This window comes from Cornus florida, unplaced genomic scaffold (genome assembly GCF_030987335.1).
Source record: "Cornus florida cultivar Cherokee Brave unplaced genomic scaffold, ASM3098733v1 CherokeeBrave_3.0.0_Hap2_Chr02, whole genome shotgun sequence".
Taxonomy (NCBI): Eukaryota; Viridiplantae; Streptophyta; class Magnoliopsida; order Cornales; family Cornaceae; genus Cornus; species Cornus florida.
Genome location: NW_026775572.1, coordinates 57857287 through 57877697, shown reverse-complemented (window position 1 = coordinate 57877697; position 20411 = coordinate 57857287). Strand labels below are relative to the sequence as shown.

The following is a 20411-nucleotide window of genomic DNA, read 5'->3' as shown; positions in this document are numbered from 1 at the left end:
ATCACTCTTGTGTTTGTTAGGGAAGTTTGATAAAAAGATTCTTTAAATAACTCATTGTTAGATTAATTTTCAGGTCAATTGGTTACTTTGGAAGCGTAGGCCTAGGTATAGTGTTATACAATGGGCAAGCCACCAAAAACTATTGACACGTTCTTTAAAAGAAAAAAACATCGATAAATCAAATGATGATGTAGCTTCCTCTTCTAATCTTGATGATTCAGTTCTTGAGAACCCACATCCTCCAAAATATCCTCGAGTTCTTGAGAACCCACATCCTCCAAAATATCCTTGAGTTGAATATACACAGGTTGATTCTGCCATTTTAGAACGTGATCCGGGATTGCGTCGTCAAATATGGGAATATCCTATTGGCCAACAAGATGAAATTCGTCGAGCTTATATCAATGCGAAACCATATCAAATTATTCTTTCAGAGTATCCCCGTTCTGGATCGGCAAAACATCTCCGTCGGTTTCAATTATCTTGGTTCAAATTATTTCGTTCTTGGTTAGAGTATTCTCCTACAAAGGATGCTGCATTTTGTTTACCTTGCTTTCTTTTTGGAAAGAAACCAACAAAGCATCCCGAAACCAATGCATTCACCCTTGAAGGATTTCGAAATTGGAAGAAAGTTAACACTGGAAAGAATTGTGCTTTCTTAAATCATATTGGAGAAGGTCCTTGTTCACCTCACAACATTGCCGAGAGATCGTGCAAAGATTTAATGTATCAACCTTGTCATATTGATAAAGTGATGGAAAAACAAACTTCAGAACAAAATTCAAATAACCAATTGAGACTGAAAACTTCAGTTGATGCGGTTTGGTGGCTTACACATTTCAAGCTTGTGCTTTTAGAAGGCATGATGAATGCCCCGAATCAAGAAATAGGGGCAATTTTATTGAAATGGTAAAGATTTTGGCAACATATAATGATGATGTTGCTAAACTTGTTCTAGAAAATGCTCCAAAAAATGCCAAGTATACCTCACCACAAATTCAAAAGGAAATTTTGCATGTTCTTGCTAGAAAAGTGAGAAGTACGATTCGTGAAGATATTGGAGATGCCAAGTTTTGTATTCTTGTTGATGAAGTACGTGATGATTATAAGAGAGAACAAATGGCTCTTGTTCTAAGATTTGTTGACAGAGATGGTTTTTTACAAGAACGTTTCTTTAATATTGTGCATGTTAAAGATACAACTTCATTGACTTTGAAAAATGCGTTTTCTACAGTTCTCTCTCATTATAATCTTAGTGTTCAGGATCTTCAAGGTCAAGGTTATGATGGTGCTAGCAATATGCGCGGAGCATGGAATGGCTTGCAAGCATTATTTCTTAATGATTGCCCTTATGCATATTATGTGCATTGTTTGGCTCACCGACTACAACTAGCATTAGTTGCATCATCTAGAGAAGTTATCCATGTCTATCAATTCTTTTCAAAATTAAACTTCATTATCAATATCATTGGAGCTTCTTGCAAACGAAATGATGAATTACAATCTGCTCAAGTTGCTGAAATTGCCCATTTGATAGCTCTTGATGAAATTGAGACTGGTAGAGGAGCTAATCAGATTGGTTCCTTGCAACGACCTGGGAATACTCATTGGAGCTCTCATTTTGATTCTGTTTGTAACTTAATCAGGTTGTTTGGTCCTACATGTTCAGTTCTTCGAAGCATCATTAAAGATGGATCCACTTGCTTCCAATAGGGGGATGTCGATTCTGCTTTTGATATTATTACATCATTTGAGTTTGTGTTTATTTTGCATTTGGTGAAAGATATTATGGGAGCAAGTAATATCCTTTGTGAAGCTTTGCAACAAAAATCTCAAGACATCCTAAATGCTATGCATTTGGTTTCGACTACTAAAAATATCATTCTAAAATTGAGAGAAGATGGATGGAACAACCTACTTGGGGTTGTTAAATCATTTTATGAGCGTCATAACATAAATGTGCCTAATATGAGTGCTCCTTATACAAAAGGTAAGGGTCGACCACATCACCCATAAGAAAATATTACACTTGAGCACCACTATCGGATTGATATATTCAATGGCACAATTGATTCACAATTGCAGGAGTTGAATAACAGATTTAGCGAAAAGGTAGTGGAACTAATTGTCCTAAGTTCTGCTTTGGATCCTAGAGATGGTTACAAGTTATTTAAAATTGATGACATTTGCAAGCTTGCAAATAATTTTTATCCTCAAGATTTCATAGACCAAGAGACGATTATGTTGAGATTTCAATTGCAACATAATGAGATTGAAGTACCTCACCATCCACATTTCTAAAATATGACAACAATTTTTAAACTATGTAGAGGATTAGTGGAAACAAAGAAGTCAGATGTGTATTATTTGATTGATAGATTGATTCGTCTTGTCTTAACTCTTCCAGTTTCCACGGCAACTACAGAAAAGGCATTTTCAACTATGAAAAATGTCAAAACCAAACTTAGCAATAAGATGGAGGATGAGTTTCTTGCAGATTACTTAAGTATCAACATTGAAAAAGAAATTGCTGGGACTTTTAGTTCAGATTCGATAATAGATGATTTTTGTTCTTTGAAACATCGTCGAGCTCAACTTTTGTAGTAGATATTTGGTACGTTTGGTTTATTTTTGTTCATATCTATGTCATATTTGACTAGATATAGCCAATTTTTTTTTGTTTTTGTAAACAAATTAGCTAAAGTTTGACTAGATATATTTTTGTATGAACGTTATTTATAATAGAAAGTTTTTGGCTTAAAATAGTCGTATATTAGATGATAATATTGCTAATAGTTTCGCCCCCCCCCCCCCCCCCCCCCCGCGTCATAGAATCCTGGCTCCGCCCCTGTGTCGCTCGATGTCCTGTTTCCACTGGTGAGCTACTCTCGCATCGGTGGAGCCTGTGAACTCAGGTGGACTCCCCTCTGTGAAAGAGCTCCTGGCATTCTCCCAAGTATTAGTCTGAACAACCGGTACTTGTAACGGTGCCGGCTGTATCTGAGGCTGATTCCGAAGTGCAGCTGTTACCCCTACCTCTATAGCCCGAGCAATGAGGTCATTGATGTGAGGAGGAAACTCTGGATCTTCTCCTTAATCCCGAGTCTACTGAACGTCCTCCTGCTCTGCATGGAACTGACCATCATCCTGAAACTCTGGCATATGCTGCTCTTCCTGACGCCGCAGGCGTTCCTGTTGCCTACGTGCCACTCTCCTCTATCAACTGTTCATCTGTCCTCTTCTAGCGTTAACCATGCTGTTAACAAAGTAAGACAGATATCAGTACGTGTTTAAACGAACCGTAAAGGAATACAATGAATCCTAAACTTAAGCTCTAATCAAGAGAAAACGCTACGCGGAAGTTTTAATACGAAACATCCTAGAGACACTTGAACCTGGAGTGCTCTGATACCAACTGTGATACCCCTCGGATCCGAGACGCGGGTTGATCAGGCCCAGGCCCAAACCCGAGGGAATATCAAACAATTAAAGTATTATGTAACGAACACGAATGACAAAATGAAATAAGAATAAATATTAAAAGCTGAAATGAATACTAATATGGAATCCTCAACTGATAAAACTTTATAAAATCCAACATTCAAAACCTCCATGATTACAACTCGGGAATCCATCTAGTGGACCCCTAAATAAAATCCCAACTGAACTGAAAACTAAAAGTAAATAAAACTGAAAACATCATGAGAAGTCCGACGTAATCTGACGAATGGAAATTGTCCTCAAACAGCACGATCAAGCTCTAAGGCTGGAATCGTCCTGTACCTGAAAAGAATAATTGAAGAGTGGGTCAGACCCACGAGCAAGTTTTAAACTAACTACAATCCATACAGTGACTCGATACATAGATACACCGTACATACCTCACAATATCTATTTAGTCCATACATATATATATCCACACTAAGGGACATTCACTGGACTAAAATAGGGGTCTTAACCTGAACAGAAGGCAACATGCGAAAACGCACCCAAGGGTGGGCATCAGTACCTAGACTTAACAGGGTACACATACCTACTATATCCAGCTACGCATCCACTGCATATATGTACCCTTACCAACGACTCTGAGACTCAAGCTCATATCGTGGTACCATAATCATATATCTAGAATTCGTCCAAAACCATAGTATATCATTCAATTATTTATTGAGGAGACATACAAAACATACTAGTTAGTCAGTCAACTTATTTAGTTGATATGACTTAACCACCATCCATTAATCTAGGAAGCCATTCAACTTAATCACAGTTGATCTGACTTAGTCACAGTTAGGATTCAATATTTTTCAATCCATTCCTTTAATCCGATAGGTTAGGTTTAAGCGTTTTGAGCTAAACCATCCCTAATATGTCACCGTCCCATACCGGTACATACAATCCTCCATATTCATATAAATTACGACACATAAATATTAAGCTAGTAATTTACAATCCAAACCAATATCCAAATCATTGCAGAAAGATGTTTAAAGGTTCAGCAATTTAAATCCAAGAGTTAAACCATGTATTGTTTAACAGTTCAACAACTAACATCCAGAGCATGAACAGATCAGTTTTAATAAATCAACAACTCTATCATGCATATAAATAAGTTTTAAAATCATACTATTGTCCAAGAAATTGCTAAAATTAATTCTAGCAATTCAGTTCATTTTATTCATCTATAGCATGCTAGGTTACATCTTTGTATACTGTTTTATTGTTTTAGCACCGAGCCATAAACTATGCTACAAGTCCAATTTTTTAATTAAAAGACTCCCTTATACATCTAAAATTTAATTTAGAATCATATTATAGCATCCTAAATTGTCAAATTAAAATTAGACAAATTAACTTTCTTCCAGCAGTTAACCGCGCACAAGTTGTTAAATAACGCACTGTTAATTCCATTAATACAAAGAGGGTATTTTATGCAATACAAGACCTTAATTACATCCTAAATTAATTATTGAAAACCCCATTAAAGTTTTAAAACTGTTCAGAAACTCCAAGTGCCCAAACAGTAGCTGAAAACTTACAATACGCATCAAAATGGAAAGAGCCTGCTCTTAAAAAAAAATAGAGCAGGCTCAAACCAACATTGAGCCGGTTCCAAAAATTTTTGGAGTAGGCTCAAAGTGCTTGGAGCCTCCTCCAAAACACTTTGGAGCCGCCTCCAAAAAGGGGAGCCCACTGTTCCGTTTCTTTCTTCATTTCCGATGATCTACTTCGACCTCAGCCACTTTCTACCCTTCAGTTGGTTTCTAAAACTAATCCTAAGGGTCTTATTAATACCAAATAGCATCCCAATGGTTTAATAAGAACAATTGGAATTAAATACAAAGATTAAATTTGCTACCGAACTAAACATGCTTTAGGAACAAACTGAAACTATTTTGCAACAACAGTTCCATTCCAGCCCCTCTGTTCCTCATTAAAACTGAACCTAAGATCTTATATCATTCCATTAGCATCCCCATGGTTCGTTTATAGAAGATGGAAGCAAGTACAGTAACAAAAATCACAACAGAACTTAACATGCCTTATGGAACAAAACCGGAAGTAGACATGCACAAATTGTAAGCAGATTTGATTTTAATACAAACAGATCATCAATATAGCATATACTAAACACGTAAATCCCAATTACTGATTAATTAAAACCCTAGAGGCTATCTAGGTGCACAGAACACGAGCCAAAGGGAAGGAGAAAGAAAATAACTTGCCTGCAATTTGGGTCCCAAAACTTTGTTACCGTCTTTTTAATTTTTTGGCAAACATTGACCACCTTCAAGCCTCATATGGTTTTGGTTTAATCCACCACAACTCTCCCTTGGTCCTCTCTGTTCTCCTCCAAAGCCTTGTTCTGTTTTCTCTCGCTCAGTTCTCTCACAAGACTCTGTTATCTCTATATCTTTGGTACGTGAATAGGGGTTGTGTATTCTCAAAACCATAAGTTGACGTAATGTTCTATATATAGAGAGACTTAACTAAACCCTATTCCCTGTATATGTAGAAACAGAGCCCTAATCCTAATCCTTGTCGGCCCATAACAAAACCGATGTTTTGAAACAGTGACGACTACACATGTGAATTCCATTCTACAATTAAAACTATAACCTAATTAAATAAAATAAAACATTTAACTTAATCCAATTAAAATAAACCATGAAATTAAAATAAATATACAAATAAAATAATCAACCAATTTAAATAAAATAATTAATGAATTAAAGCAAAACAAAATCCAATTAAAACAACCATTAAATAAACACACAAACAAATAACCAATTAAATAAAATAAAAATGCAATTAAATAATTAAATAAATATCAGGACTATCCTTTTAAAATTAGGGGTATTACAATTGGTCTAGGAATGATTGTTAATTTAATCATTGTTTAATAGTTTTGAATTTAATGAACCTAGTAATAGATGTGACTAATGTATTATATATATATATATATATATATATATATATATATATATATATATATATATGCGTATCATGGTGTACTAAAGATAAAAGTTTTATTAGGATTGTTTTTTGTCAGAGATGATCTTTTTATTGGTTTTTAGAGGCCTGGTAGAGAGAGTTTGCTTGTAGAGTTTAACCCGCGATTTGTTTTTCAGGTTATTAGAAGTTAAAGTCTCAAGGTTGAGGATCCGCAGCTGAAGGACTTATCCATTCTTTCCTCTTATTTCAATGTAAGATATTTTCTTATTGTTAGATGATAGACTTAATTTAGAGTTCACTGGATTATTAAATTATGTTCAAGGGTCCTTGATTTATGGGATTCCCGAGTTATAACTTTTGAAGAATTATTAATGAAAATTTTTATTTAATAGATTTTCCTTCAGCGAGTTATTTATTTTTTTAATTTTTTTTTTTTGTACTCTGTGCTTGTTAAATACTTTAATTGTTTTAATATCCCTTAATTTTGGGCACGAATTTGATCAACCCGTGTTCCGAAATTAGGGGGTATCACATGAGCCAATCTCCGTTTCACCACCAATTGGGAATTCAAAAATTGAGCATTTTTAGGGCTCTTTCACCAATTTGAGGTAAGGGTGCTCTAATACACATATTCTTTGGCATTAGTGAGTTTTCCCCCTTTTAATTTGTTAATAAGCATGCTTAACTTGATTATTTTGTTTATGGCTTTGAGAATTTTATATATTAATGTGTTTCTTAAGCTGAAAATACATTTTATTTGTTATGATGTGATGAAGTATGCTATGCTAAAATTATTGGATGACATGTATGTAAATAACTATTGAGATTTAATTTTTGTGAAATAATGAGATGATCCCTTGAAAATTTTCTTGAGAGCATGGGGTTAGACATTGTTATAGTTGAATGTAAATTATGGAAAATTAAGTATATTTATGGTTTAGTATGGTATAAGGCATTCATGCATTTCATTAGGAAGACGAAGAAAGGGGAAAAATGTTTTGAAAAGCAAGAAAATCTTTTTTGGGAAATGTTTTGAAAATGGGTTGTGAAAACTCGGGTGCCTAAGGATTGCCTAGTGGTTCGTGGTGTTAATGTGATCTAGAGGGAACTAGAGAGAGACCCTAGTATGGTTGAGCTACCTAGGCTTAGATGACGCTATAGAAGTGCCATGTGGTCGGGGATAGTTAGCCAATCCTTCCCTCGTGGCGCTATAGATGTGCTATGGGTCGGGTCGCATTGACGGTTTGAAATGGTGAAACAGAATTGTTTTAAAAAATGGGGAGCGACATTGGCATGACATTGCACTTCATTGGCATATATGGTGTATTTGTGATTAGATGACATTTATTTATATACTTGTTGTTGTGGTTATTGATGTGCATTCCTTATGGCACGATTCCGCCTACTTTTTACCTAATTTTTGCGTGGATTCACGAGGTCGTAATAGGTGTGTCTTAGACACTTCTTACTGAGTGGTTGGCTCACCCCATTACTTTAATATTTTTAGGACATGGGAAAGAGGTGGCGGACGACGTTCCATCACAAGTTTAGACGATATTGGAGATCTATATTTTGCTATCTTTTGTATTAGAACTTTAATATTTTGTAAAACTTTTGTATTATTTGTATAATGTTGCAAGTTATGGACTTTTAATTTCAGCTGTATTTCATGAACTGTAACTTGATATAATTAACGTGTGTTCCTTGTAAAGGATTATGGGACTAGGTAGTGGACTGGTGTTTTCATGTTTTGATGAGATGGAGGAACGAGACTTATTTTATATGTATGTGTTGATTTTGTGAATATTGTATATTATTTGTATTGTGCGTTGGGACATGATAGATTAGTTTTAAGGCCAAGTGAGGCCATTGCATTTTACATGTATTTCAGCAGGTCATAGTAGGACTTTTTCTGCAGAGGTCATACCGAAATTATTTATTTATTTATATATTTTTTTGGTGCCGTCGACCGGTATCTTTTTAGGTCGTTACAGATGTTCCTTTCAATATATACTCATGAGTAATTATTTATCCACATTATCTCAATATAGCTGATTGTAAACAAGGTCGAATTATATTCGCCAATAATTGCATAATCTTACAACCGTAGTTGCATTTATTGCATACTAAACTTTTGATATGATTGCGATACTTTAGATGATTGTATTTTTCTTTCAAATTTTTCCACATACTTAGTAGATTTCTTTTAGTGAGGTATTCAGTTTTTAGCTCTTCGCTAATATGACGACAAAGGAAAATCATGTCATTCGCTTTATCTTATAATGTTGTATCATTTTCTTCTTTAATTGTGTTTCCAAGACTCAGTATAATTAAACAATAAAGGCGGTAAATCCAGTCAATTAAATTATTATACAATAAAAACGCTAAAATAGGCCATAAATCATTAAATAATAAAGACGGTAAAACTGACCATAATTAATAGATAATAAACGCGGTAAAACTGACCATAATTAATAGATCATTAAATAATAAAGGCGGTAAAACCGACCATAGTTAGTACACAATTAAATAATAAAAGCAATAAAACTGACCATAGTTAGTAAATCATTAAATAATAAAGACAGTAAAACCGACCATAGTGTGAACATATATATCACTTAAGTAGATAAATTAATTTCATGAACAATAATCAATAATTAAGATTTTCTTACTCTTTGGAGCCGGAAATATAATTGTCTTCAGTAAAACAAACAAACTCAAAAATCTATCAAATAATATCACAAAAAGAGATATATAAAGTTGAGATAGAAAGAAAAAGAGTTTCTTATTCAAATCTCATAAAACTCGTACTAATAACGTCTTACTAATTTAATATTAAAGTATAAATAAATATAAATGAATATGAAAGATGAGAGAGAGAGAATCAACTGGCTTTTCTTTTCATCATACACCAAAAATATACATGTCAAAACCAATTTATAGCCATCATTTTTCTTGGACAGCGAGTAGCTTATGCATTACACTGCAATGCAACTGAAATGTCATGCACCATATTTCATTTACCAGTGGACCCCACACAAACACATACACACACATATATACATATATATAACAAAATGGATTATTTTAAACTTGCTGGCTAAGCTGACGTATTCTCTTACATCAACAAACACCACCGTACCCAGACCCATCACAGACTATAAAAACATAGGATACAATAGCAGAAGAGCAATAATTTCAGATAGAGAAAGAGAGAGGAGAGAGAGATGAGCAGCGCAGGCGCAGGGTAAGTAGTGTGCGTGACAGGGGCGTCCGGTTACATAGCTTCGTGGCTGGTGAAGTTGTTGCTGGAGCGTGGTTATACTGTCAATGCCACTGTTCGTAGCGTCAGTCAGTACACTCTTTCCCTTCTATCCATTGATTTATCTTCTCACTTACTTCAATTTCTTCAATTTCACTACAATTTTCTTCTTTTCTACCATATACTGGTTTGAATCATCTTATTATCAAATTCGGGATTTGGAATTTGTATTTGATTTTTGTATTTCGTTCACAAGTATTGTTCTCTATGAATTAGAATAATTTTCGTAGTTTTAATAGTAAATTTAGAAATTTGAGTGGTACCCATTTCTTGATATGGGTTTGTGAACCCAACTTCAGTTTTAATTTGTAGTAGAATTGATGGGTATCTAGGTTATTGGGTTAATGGACTGAGAAACTGTTTGGCCTCCGAGTGGCGGTCAACTTGATCGATCAGAAATGCAGGCATGCCAAAATTCAAACGACGATAAGATTAGTTATGAGAGAAAAGAAAAGAAAAGAAATGATAACAATAATCTCAATTCATGTTTTGATGAATTATTAATGAAATGAAAGGAAATGATAGTGTTTTTGTTTGGAAAAGGTAGAAGAGAGAAAAGAAAAGAAAAGAAAAGAAAGGAAAACAAATCAATTGTTATCATGCCCTCTTATAATGTGGGACTCAAAGTGTCAAGTTTCTTCTTTTAATTGTTGAGGGTATTTCTGGGATTATGAAAATATTACTTAACCTGACCTCTGTGGGCGGGTGCGAGACACTAGGCGAGCTTCTACACTGGCAAGTTACGGGTTTCATGATCTCACATCGTATGGGGAAGGTGAAGGTAAAGTAATATATGTATATTCAACACCTTTCTATAACACAAAATGATCTAAAGCCATGATGGCTGTGAACTCATTAGTAGTACCAGGATGGGACCTCCTGGGAAGTCTGGTTTGGGGAGCCAAAAACATACAATATTGTGTCAGGTAGGGTGAGGGTCATTACAAATGGTATCAGAGCCGGAACCCGGTCGAAAGTGTGGCCAACGAGGAAGCTAGGCCCCGGGGGGGATGATTGTGATGACTTCTTTGGGCGGGTGCGAGACACTGAGCGAGTTACCACACTGGCAGGCAACGGGTGTCATAATCCCACATCACCTGGGGAAGGTGAAGGTGAATGTAGGTTCAACACTCTTCTCTGCAGTTAAGTGAGCTTATCCTGGGGAGTAATAGGATGAGGGCTGTTACATAACCCACTATCAGAGTGAAGGACAGTCTTTTGGTTCATGAGAATCTATTCTTACATTAAATGAAGACATTGTATCTGTCTATCAGAGCTAAGGCTTTCGCGTGTCAGGAGCCTCTAGTATTCTTTTAGGAAGAAAAGTCGGTGAAAAATAAGGTGAAAAGGGAAGAGAATAAATAAGTACAGAGAACTGAACCATTGGGACGACTGGCTCCTCCACTTCTATTGATGAAAAAAATTAAATTTACAGAATTACCTCTGTCACATACTATTCTCTTAACAAATGCATGAGTTCCTTTTGGATTTTGGACGCAAGGATTGAACCAAGCTCAGAAATAAAAGGGCTATAGATCCAACTTCCAACCTGTAAAAATCACTAAAGATATGATCTTCACCTCTCTGAATGTTAATTCTCCATGACATTTAGAAATTTGTGACAAGGGAAGAAAATGCCAATTATATACATATGAAAAAGAAGGTAAGTGGCTTTCATTGGGTTTCAAGGCGTGTTAGAATGCCACTTTGAAATATGGAAGAAAAAAATCAATATAACTAAAAATGGAAGGAAAGTGGCTTTCATTGTATTTTAAGGCGTGCTAGATTGTTACTTCCTTGGGACTTAATTTATCCCACTTTTGATAGATCAAGGTGCAAATGAGTTCCAGTGAATCTCCCTCATGAGACAATGAACCATATTACTTCTTCTGTCCAACTGTGTCTTGCACCAATTTTGTGACAATTAAGTTATTGTTTTCATATTCATCTTTAATCATAATGTCCTATACTATTTTCAAATCGAGAATTCATCTGTTGACACGATCTGCTCTATTTTATTCGAGAAATGAACCGGTTTTTGTTTTACACCTGCAAAATTGCCATCATGAAAATGGACATCAAATGTTGCGAAGACATGATTATGCAATTGACAAGTTTTTCAAATATTAACCTTTGGAAAAGCATAGTTATGCACACATACACACATACAAAATCAAGTACATAAAAGTTCATATCTATGTACTTATACTGGTAGATCTGTTCATGTATGCATCTGCATATCTTAAATGAGTTGCACCCATGGTAAACAAACATATGGACCAACTATACTATTTTAAGGACGATGTTTCTCCTCACCTCATGTAGTCACCCACATTTTATAAGAAAAACTTAGAATAACATTCAAGGTGATGATTTTAATTTTGGTTCAAGTTCAGTAACTTCCGACAAATGATAGTGGCAGTTACACCAATACTCACTTGACCAAAAAGAAAAATAAAATTATAAACATTAAAAAAAATGGGAGTCTCAGCCGCTCACGAAAAGGATGTATTGGATTTTAAATATCTTTTAGTTTCTAAAGTTGCTTCTAAGAAATTTTGGAGTAAATCAATCAATTCTTAATATATTTTGCATTATATAGATGTGCTATCTCTAGGGTCCATACATGCTTCTTAGGCAGCATTTTCTGTGGTAGCTGTAATGTTATAGGGGCCATGGTTAGGAGTCACAACTGATCATCAGATGCCTTCATTTGGACAATTGCCAAACTGTACATAGCCCTGTAGGAGCTGACATTTGATTGAGCTGGGTATTTTCTCCGGGATCAATATCATATAAGCTGTAGCAACATTTTATAATTGGATCAACACCCAAATCCAATGGCTGACACTCTTCAAGGGCTCATTTTTAGTCTGAGAATCTACCTAGGGAAGGGTGCTGGTGCACCTGGAAATGTCATGTATCAAAATGGTTGAGACGTTGCAGTGCTGCATATTGAATTTCCATTTTTTGAAGTCATATTCTTTAGGATGAACTCAAATTGGCAGGCCATGACTCAGAGAGACATCATTATGACCACAGGCTCAACAGTTTTAGCCAATTAATAGCTTTCTGTATGTTCAACTGACTCATCCGTTCTCCTAATTCTCAGTAATTGTTTTTATATATGCTACAGATGAATCAACGAAGATAGCGCACTTACTTGCACTTGATGGTGCTAAGGAAAGACTACATCTGTTTGAAGCAAACCTAACTGAAGAAGGATCTTTTGATTCTGCAGTTGATGGTTGTGAAGGTGTCTTTCACACGGCATCTCCTGTTTTTTTTTCAGTCACCGATCCAAAGGTCCATCCTGTAACTTCTCTATTGTATTAATTAATTTTAGTATATATGTTATTTCGTTAAGCCGCCCTCTGTTACCCGACTTTTTCCTAACCTAGGAGTACTGCTGACAAAAATGGGAATGAATTTGTGTTCCAATATCTAAAGTCAGTGGAAAATATTAATATTAAATAATTCCAACACCTTGACATCTCCTGAATGTAGGCCATTAGGGGTGGAGCTGGGTATGGCCCAATGAGGGCAGCTGCACCCACTCAACAATTTTTTCTATTTATTCTTTTCTCTCTGCATTATATTAGAATTTAAATATGCCCCCCTCAAAATTTTCAAAAGATTTCTTAAATTTTAATTGTTCCCAGTCATTTCTTTTCTCATCTCTCTCACAAAGTGTGATGTAGGACCAAAATGCAGTTAATGTAGAATCAATAGAAAGGAAGAAGAAGATGACAAGACAGAAGATGAAATGAGGCTAGAAGAAAGGGGATGAGACGAAAGACAAAGGGGGTGAGAAGAAAAATTGAAAAGATAGACGGGAGAGACTGAAGGTTTGAGAAGAGTAAGAATAATGAAGGAGAAGAGCTCAAAGAAGTCTGGAAACTACTAATATTCCATAATCATCCAAAACTTGATACTCTGATAACATACGAGCTTTTATATAGGTGCAAAAATCATTAACAAACCGTAAGAAACCTTATAAATAGGAAAATGTGAAAATATCTCTAAAACTAAACATTACCATAATTAATAATAAACATTAATATGTAACCCCTTAAATTGCAAAAATCCCTAATTGTATTTATCTTTTCCCCGTCTCCAATTGTAGGTTCAAGTCATGTGCAGTTCAAGCTCTTGGGTCTTGTCTTGCTCTTTGTCAAGGTGTCTTTGACTCTCTCCCCCACAAACCCCAGTAAGTTCATCTCCTCCACTTGGTTTCTTTCTCTTTTACTCTTTCAATCTCTATCCAAGGCAAAAGTGCAAAGAGGAAGAATCATAGAAGTCCTCTACCTTTCAGTCAAATTCTTGACCCTAAGCCATGATGCAAGAAATCTTTATCCCCATTAATCATCCAATCTTGCTCGTCATGCAGAATTGAAATTTCCTGGTGGAAAAAAATAAAAATAGAAGAAAAATATATTGTTAACATTTTTGATTCATAACAGTATTAAAAGAAATGCAAGATAGAAGAAATACTAGAGAATATGTAAATGCTTAAATGAGAATAACCACCCCTTCACAACTCTGATATTTAAATACTAAAAGAGCATGTTAATATTACAAGAAAAGAAACTAAATAAAATCACTGCAGACTCTATGCCTATACATATGTGTAAATCAAATTGAATTCCATGATTCTAGGCTATCATATCTCAAGTAACACTCCCCCTTAAGTTGGTGTGTGGATATCTTGTAAACTAAATTAGGATATCAGACACATACATAAGGCACACTGACTAAATATAATTAGGTTAAATATGCCTGCGGAAGCTTAGAAACTGAATAAATCCAATCACCTGTTTTGCTCTTCATCTCACATCTACTTTGATTTGTTTTTGCTCTTAACATCTGCTTCGATCTGCAACCTCAAGGAAATAAACAATAGAATTTTGTTTTAATCTTTCACCCTCTCCACTTTGACTCAGACGTCTATTCAATGGGGCTAGACTAAACCGAATTGAGAGTGTGTGTGAGAGTGGGGACTAAGGTTATATATAGATATTATCTGATAATATTCTTCCCATCAAGGAGTCTCTCAGATTACTGTTATCGGGGCTTATTTGTTATTACTTATATAATGTTGGGGCTTATTTGTAATTTATGAAACTCGTTATTATAAATAGAATGTGGTGGAAGGATGAAAGTATTCTTTCTCTCTTTCCCCACCTCTCTATCTTTTTCTCTCATCCGCTTTATTCTCTTCATCACTTACTTTTGATTTCATTATATCTTAAAGTCAACATGGTTTGTAAAGCTCTAGGTGTGTAGTTGAAACCCTAGGGCAAGTTTGTGTAAACCCTAGTGGGTGTGAAGGGTTTTGAAGAGATTCCAAGATGGGATTTGTTTGCAAGGAAGTAGTGTTACTCATATCCACACGTACTGCGGATCTAACTTTGTGGTGAGTTGGCTGGGGTTTGCAGGGTAGCACGCCCCTGCTTGGGGTTCGAGGCGAGGCCCCGGAAAACATTTTTTGGACCTGTTTTTTATTTATTGCAGACTCGATCGGTGTTTTTTTTGTGTTCGCGGGGTTCTACAATAGCAGCATTTTTTTCGTTGTTCGCAATTCTGGTATGTCTACTTTGTTACTTCCTAGGGTTTGTGTGGTGACTGTATGGTCGTTTTTTATGCATCTCAGAAGACGGTAATCTTTTTAGTTGAAGCTTGTGTGTTAGAGAGGTGGTTCTCTACGTATTTTATTACTGTTTTTGTTTATGAGGATTGCATACCCAAAAACTGTTTGATAAAATGTCTGGCTCAGAGGTGACTTCAAAAGAAGCTGGGTCTTCTCCTAGTCTGACTCCAGTATTGGGAGGTAGTAGTAATCACCATCTAGGCCTTCGTATTATGACTGTTAGGCTGGATGAGACGAACTATATGGAGTGGGCTTAATCTGCTTGTATGCATATCACTAGTCATAGGATGATCGACCATATCGAAGGGACTGTCACGTATCCCTCCAAGAGCGATTCTGAATTCAAAGAGTGGAGTGCAAATAATGCTCTAGTTATGACATGGTTGTTGCAGTCAATGCAGCCACATATCAGCAAAAGGTTTTTGTTTGTGAAAACAGCTAAAGAGCTATGGACGGCTGTGGAAGAGATGTATTCCTCTGTTGGTAATTTTGCAAAACTGTACGAACTCCAACAACAGATTTCAAGATTCAAGCAGGAAGATCAAACTCTTGCTACATATTACCACATTCTACGTGGTAAATGGGAAGAGTTAGATCACTACCAAGACTATATACATGTGTGTCCAGCTAATGTTAAAGCATTTCATGCTGTGGTAGAAAGGAATCGAATCTATGAGTTCTTGGGTGGTCTGTGATAAGTGCTCAAATGTGACGCATTTTAGCACCTAAGTTAGGGTATTTTAGTCCATTTATCTTACTTTCATGTCTTATTACTTATTTATGTTTTTGCCTATTTCAGGTTAATAAAGTTAAAACAGGCTAACAAGAGCCATTTAGCTCAATTTTGGAGCTAAGGAGCAAAGTTGGAAAAAGGTCAAGAAATTTGCACCAAAGGAACTTCGATCGATCGAAGGAAGTCCCGATTGATCGAAGTCGGCTACAATCGATCGAAATGAGGCGGTGCCAGCTCAGCAAAGTGGATAAGGCCTTGAAGATATTTTTGATGCCACGTCATCTTCGATTGATCGAAGATAAGTGTTTGATAGATCGAGAATCTTCGATCGATCGAGATGCTTGCAATGTGCTGTCTAATTCCCGAGCGCGCCGAACTCTATCTAATTTGTGTTGCTGCGAATTTCCTCCAATCATAGGTTGTATTTCTGACTTGGTGTCTACAAAAAGAGGCTTGTAATTGATTCATTGAAGAAGATTGTAAAAAAAATATCATAGAGTTTTATCTTACAAAAAAATATAGAAATAGTTTTCTCTCTAGAAGTAGGGTTTTGGGAAGAAAATAAGGATGAAGATGATGATGCCAACCTCCAAGCTAGCCCTTGAGGGTTCCATGACCACTACAATGAGTGGCTAAATCCTTCACTTGTGGCTAGAGATAGCCCCTAGGTTTGCTTCCTAACCTAACTTTTGTGTATTTTTGTGGATTTTAGTTGTAATAAATGTTTTGACCATGAATAAATATAAATCTTGTGATTTTTACTTGATTTGTATGGATTAATGCTTATAATTTACTATTTAGTTCTATCCATATGTCTATGTATGCTAGAATGAATGTTCTTATGTTTTTCTCTAGATTTAATGAAATTAATGCATGTCAATGTGTATTGATGTTGTTAATCTAGTGATGGTCAAGGCATGGTGCTTAATTAACTACTCTTGTGGTTTATTTGATGGTTCATACTTGTTTCTTGATGAATTGTGCCACACCCTTAGTTTAATTAGCTTAATTTTCATGGTACTAGCCTAGATGTAGTGTAATTGCTTTAATTTCTTAGTTAGGTGGACAATCCATTCTTTTTGTTTGATGTTCCATACTTATGAGTGTAAAGAGTACATTTCTCTAGATTTTTGTGTGTAGTGGTTTAATTGAATGGTTTATGGTCTCATTTGATAGGTTGTGCTATTCACTAGATTGACTAGACAATCTATACTTATTTGCCATCCATGCTTGGTTTTCAATTAGTGACACACACACACATACACATTTTACAACTTAAATTTCCCCATTAATTTACAATTGCTAGTGTTTGGTGAAGTGAAGCTTAGTGGTGAACTCTAAGCCCTAAGACCTTTCTCTAATTTCTAGATTGTTATTTACTTGCATTGTTTTAATTGAACCATAGTTTAATCAAATCAAATCCATCTTTTGATCATTCGACCTACTATTCCATCATTAATTCCAAAGTGCCGTTCATTTCCCTTGGGACGATCCCTACTCACTCTAGCTACTTTAATAGTTAGTAGTGGTAGAGACATTCTATAAATTCAAACTTGGCCACACTACACTCTTTTGTGCAACTAGGTGCTCGGACGACACACACCAGTCTGCATCTGAGATATGAGCATGCTAGGGTACAAGTGTTAGGTAGGTATTCCGCCCCTACTTCTGTTTAGAGATGTGCTTTCGTATATCTAGGCTGTGGAGAGTAGAATGAAGGCTATGTCTGCACCTGTATACACTAAACCTGAGCCAGAAGTACCACAACAGAACGATGTAGCTAAAAGAAAACACCGTCATATTACGGAGGTGACCCGTTCTCTTCTATTTGGGATGGGAGTGCCTAAAAGTTATTGGGCTAATGCAACCTTAACATCTACATACCTTATCAATTGTATGTCTTCTAAGGTTCTTGGCTATCAATCCCCCTTCTCTGTCTTACACCATGACACTACCTTGTTTACTTTCCCTCTGAAAGTGTTTGGTTGCGTTTGTTATGTTCACATTTGTCATCGCAAGGACAAAATGGACCTAAGGCAATCTGATGTGTCTTTCTTGGATACTCCGCTACTCAAAAAGGGTATCGGTGTTATAACCCTACCACTCGTCATCGCTTTGTCTCCATCGATGTTACATTCTTTGAGTCTGTTCCTTTTTTTTCCACTGCTCGGGATTCTTTACAGGGGAGACTACTATGCAGGTAGATAATCCGTTGTCCATTCAGAGGGAATTGTGAGTTGTGCAGCGGAAGATAACTCGTGTAGAAAGTTTTATATTTTAAAAACAGATCTGTGTCTTTCTAACTTTACTTATTTTAGCTATTAATCAATTAATCTCATGCAAGATAAAATAAAGTAATAAAGTTAGAGATGACACCGGGATTTTTAACAAGAAAACCCCATTTGGTAAAATATACCAACTGTTTGCGTGGGAAAAACCTCATGGAGTGTGCAGTCCAAAGTAAATCAATCCACTATGTTTGAAACAAAGTACAATGGACTTTGACTCAGGATCGTTTTACCAAACACCAATCGCTGACAATCTTTTGGCTTTGCGACGTCTCGTCCAACAACACTTGACCTCAGGCTTACTCTTGATTTCTGTAGAAGGATCACTGATAGATCAAACAACACTCCTCAAATGCTTTAACCTTTTCAAAGTGTGATCACTTCACCTCTGTTCTTCAAGATCTGAATTTGATGTAGAAGAAGTAGATCTGCTTTTCTGATCGTTGTAGATGAAAGAATTTGATCACGATCAGGATTTGAACAACACTCTAAACTCACTCTTGTGTTTATGTGTGTGTTGTAGAAAGAATGACAGAAAAATCAACTTTGATTTTCTGCAAAAATGTCTCTCTAATAGGCTTTGAAGAATTATGAAGTTGTAATTCCTCTCTCTCTCTTTCTGATGTGTCGGCTCTTTTTTCATCGGAGTCATCCACTTCGGTGAATGCCTTCTCTTCCCTTCTCTTCTTCCTCTGATCTTCTCTGTTTCTTCTTTTCTCTTTATTATGCGTTCTTTTCGGAGGTTGCTAGATTACCTCGTCTGTTTCAGGGCGGTTCTGCGAGATCTGCAAATACGTACAGAGGTATTTCGATTTTTTTGGAGGATGACTCGGTTGGAAGGAGAAGAGAGGACCTTCGGTCGTGTCTGGTGGGTAAGTTTGATAAGGAAGTGGGTGATAGGGCTCAAATCACTGTTTGGGCATCTTGTGCTTGAAAGGTCTCCTCTGAAGTGGTGGTTTCGCCTCTGCCGGATTCTTTGCTCCTCTTTCGACTCCTCTCTTCGGCGGAGGCAGCTCGAGTGCTCAAGGAGGGTTGTCGTGACTGGGGTAAGGCCACACGAGTGGACACTTGGAGTTTCAGGGTGGGATGTTATGAGGTTTTGAAAGAAAAGGGGTTGAAGAAAGTGACGCTGTACGGTCTCCCTCTTCACCTCTGGAGTTATGCTCTCTTTGTGACAGTCGGGGATTTGTGCGATGTTTTTATTTGGGTGGATGCAGATGAATCCATTGATGCAGAAAGGGTTCGCATCACAGTTTCTGACGGTCGTGTTTGTCCTCCGTTTATTTTCATTCATGATGACCATTTTTGTTATAAAGTGGCTGTATGGGAGGAGATGCATCCCGAGCTTGTTCCAACGATGGATAGTTTGGAAGGAGGAGACGGCTCGCACTCGCTGAAGGAGGTAAAATGGCTGAGATGGGTTTCTATGGGACAGAAGCAGATGTCTGATTTCCAGAAATGGAAGGAGTAGAGGGATTCGCTTTGGGTCCGTAATACGGCGTGCTTCAGACAGATCTTCACTCAGAGAAAGAGAGAAGGTTCTTCTTCCTTAATGGATCGTAGCCGGCAAGCAGGTCTCCGGGAGTTTCAGTGGGGTGGAGGTTTCAGCGGCCATGGCTGTCAGTCGTTTTTGCAAAAGTGGGATCGGAGACGTCACCGAGGTGGTCTCCACGTGCATCCAGCGCATGGGTGGGGAAGACATGGTGACCAGACACGTGGTTGGCGCTTAGGCTTTACCCGTTCACGTATGGATACAGCTGTATCTAATTTTATTTCTAACTCATGGATTCAGAAGGCTAACCAGTCCTCTTGCGATGATGGGCTTAATGTTGGGTGGTGAATGGGGCCATTATTAGTTGTGATCATGACCTATCTTTTTGAGGGCCGGTTGCTGGGCCTTTGTTTAATTGCAGTCATGACCCATCTTTTTGTGGACCTGTTAGAGGTGCGGCGGCCCATTCT

The 20411-nt window shown here is 36.6% G+C and overlaps 1 protein-coding gene and 1 pseudogene across 1 annotated transcript; both read left to right on the top strand.

Moving 5' to 3' along the window:
• The first annotated feature begins 906 nt into the window (after positions 1-906).
• On the top strand, positions 907-2604 carry LOC132296275 (uncharacterized). Its single transcript, XM_059794487.1, has 2 exons — positions 907-1646; positions 2331-2604. Exons 1-2 carry the CDS (start codon positions 907-909, stop codon positions 2602-2604), a joined length of 1014 nt encoding a protein of 337 aa, XP_059650470.1.
• Positions 2605-9677: 7073 nt separating this feature from the next.
• The window catches only part of LOC132295078 (phenylacetaldehyde reductase-like), a 29292-nt pseudogene continuing 18558 nt past the window's right edge, over positions 9678-20411 (top strand).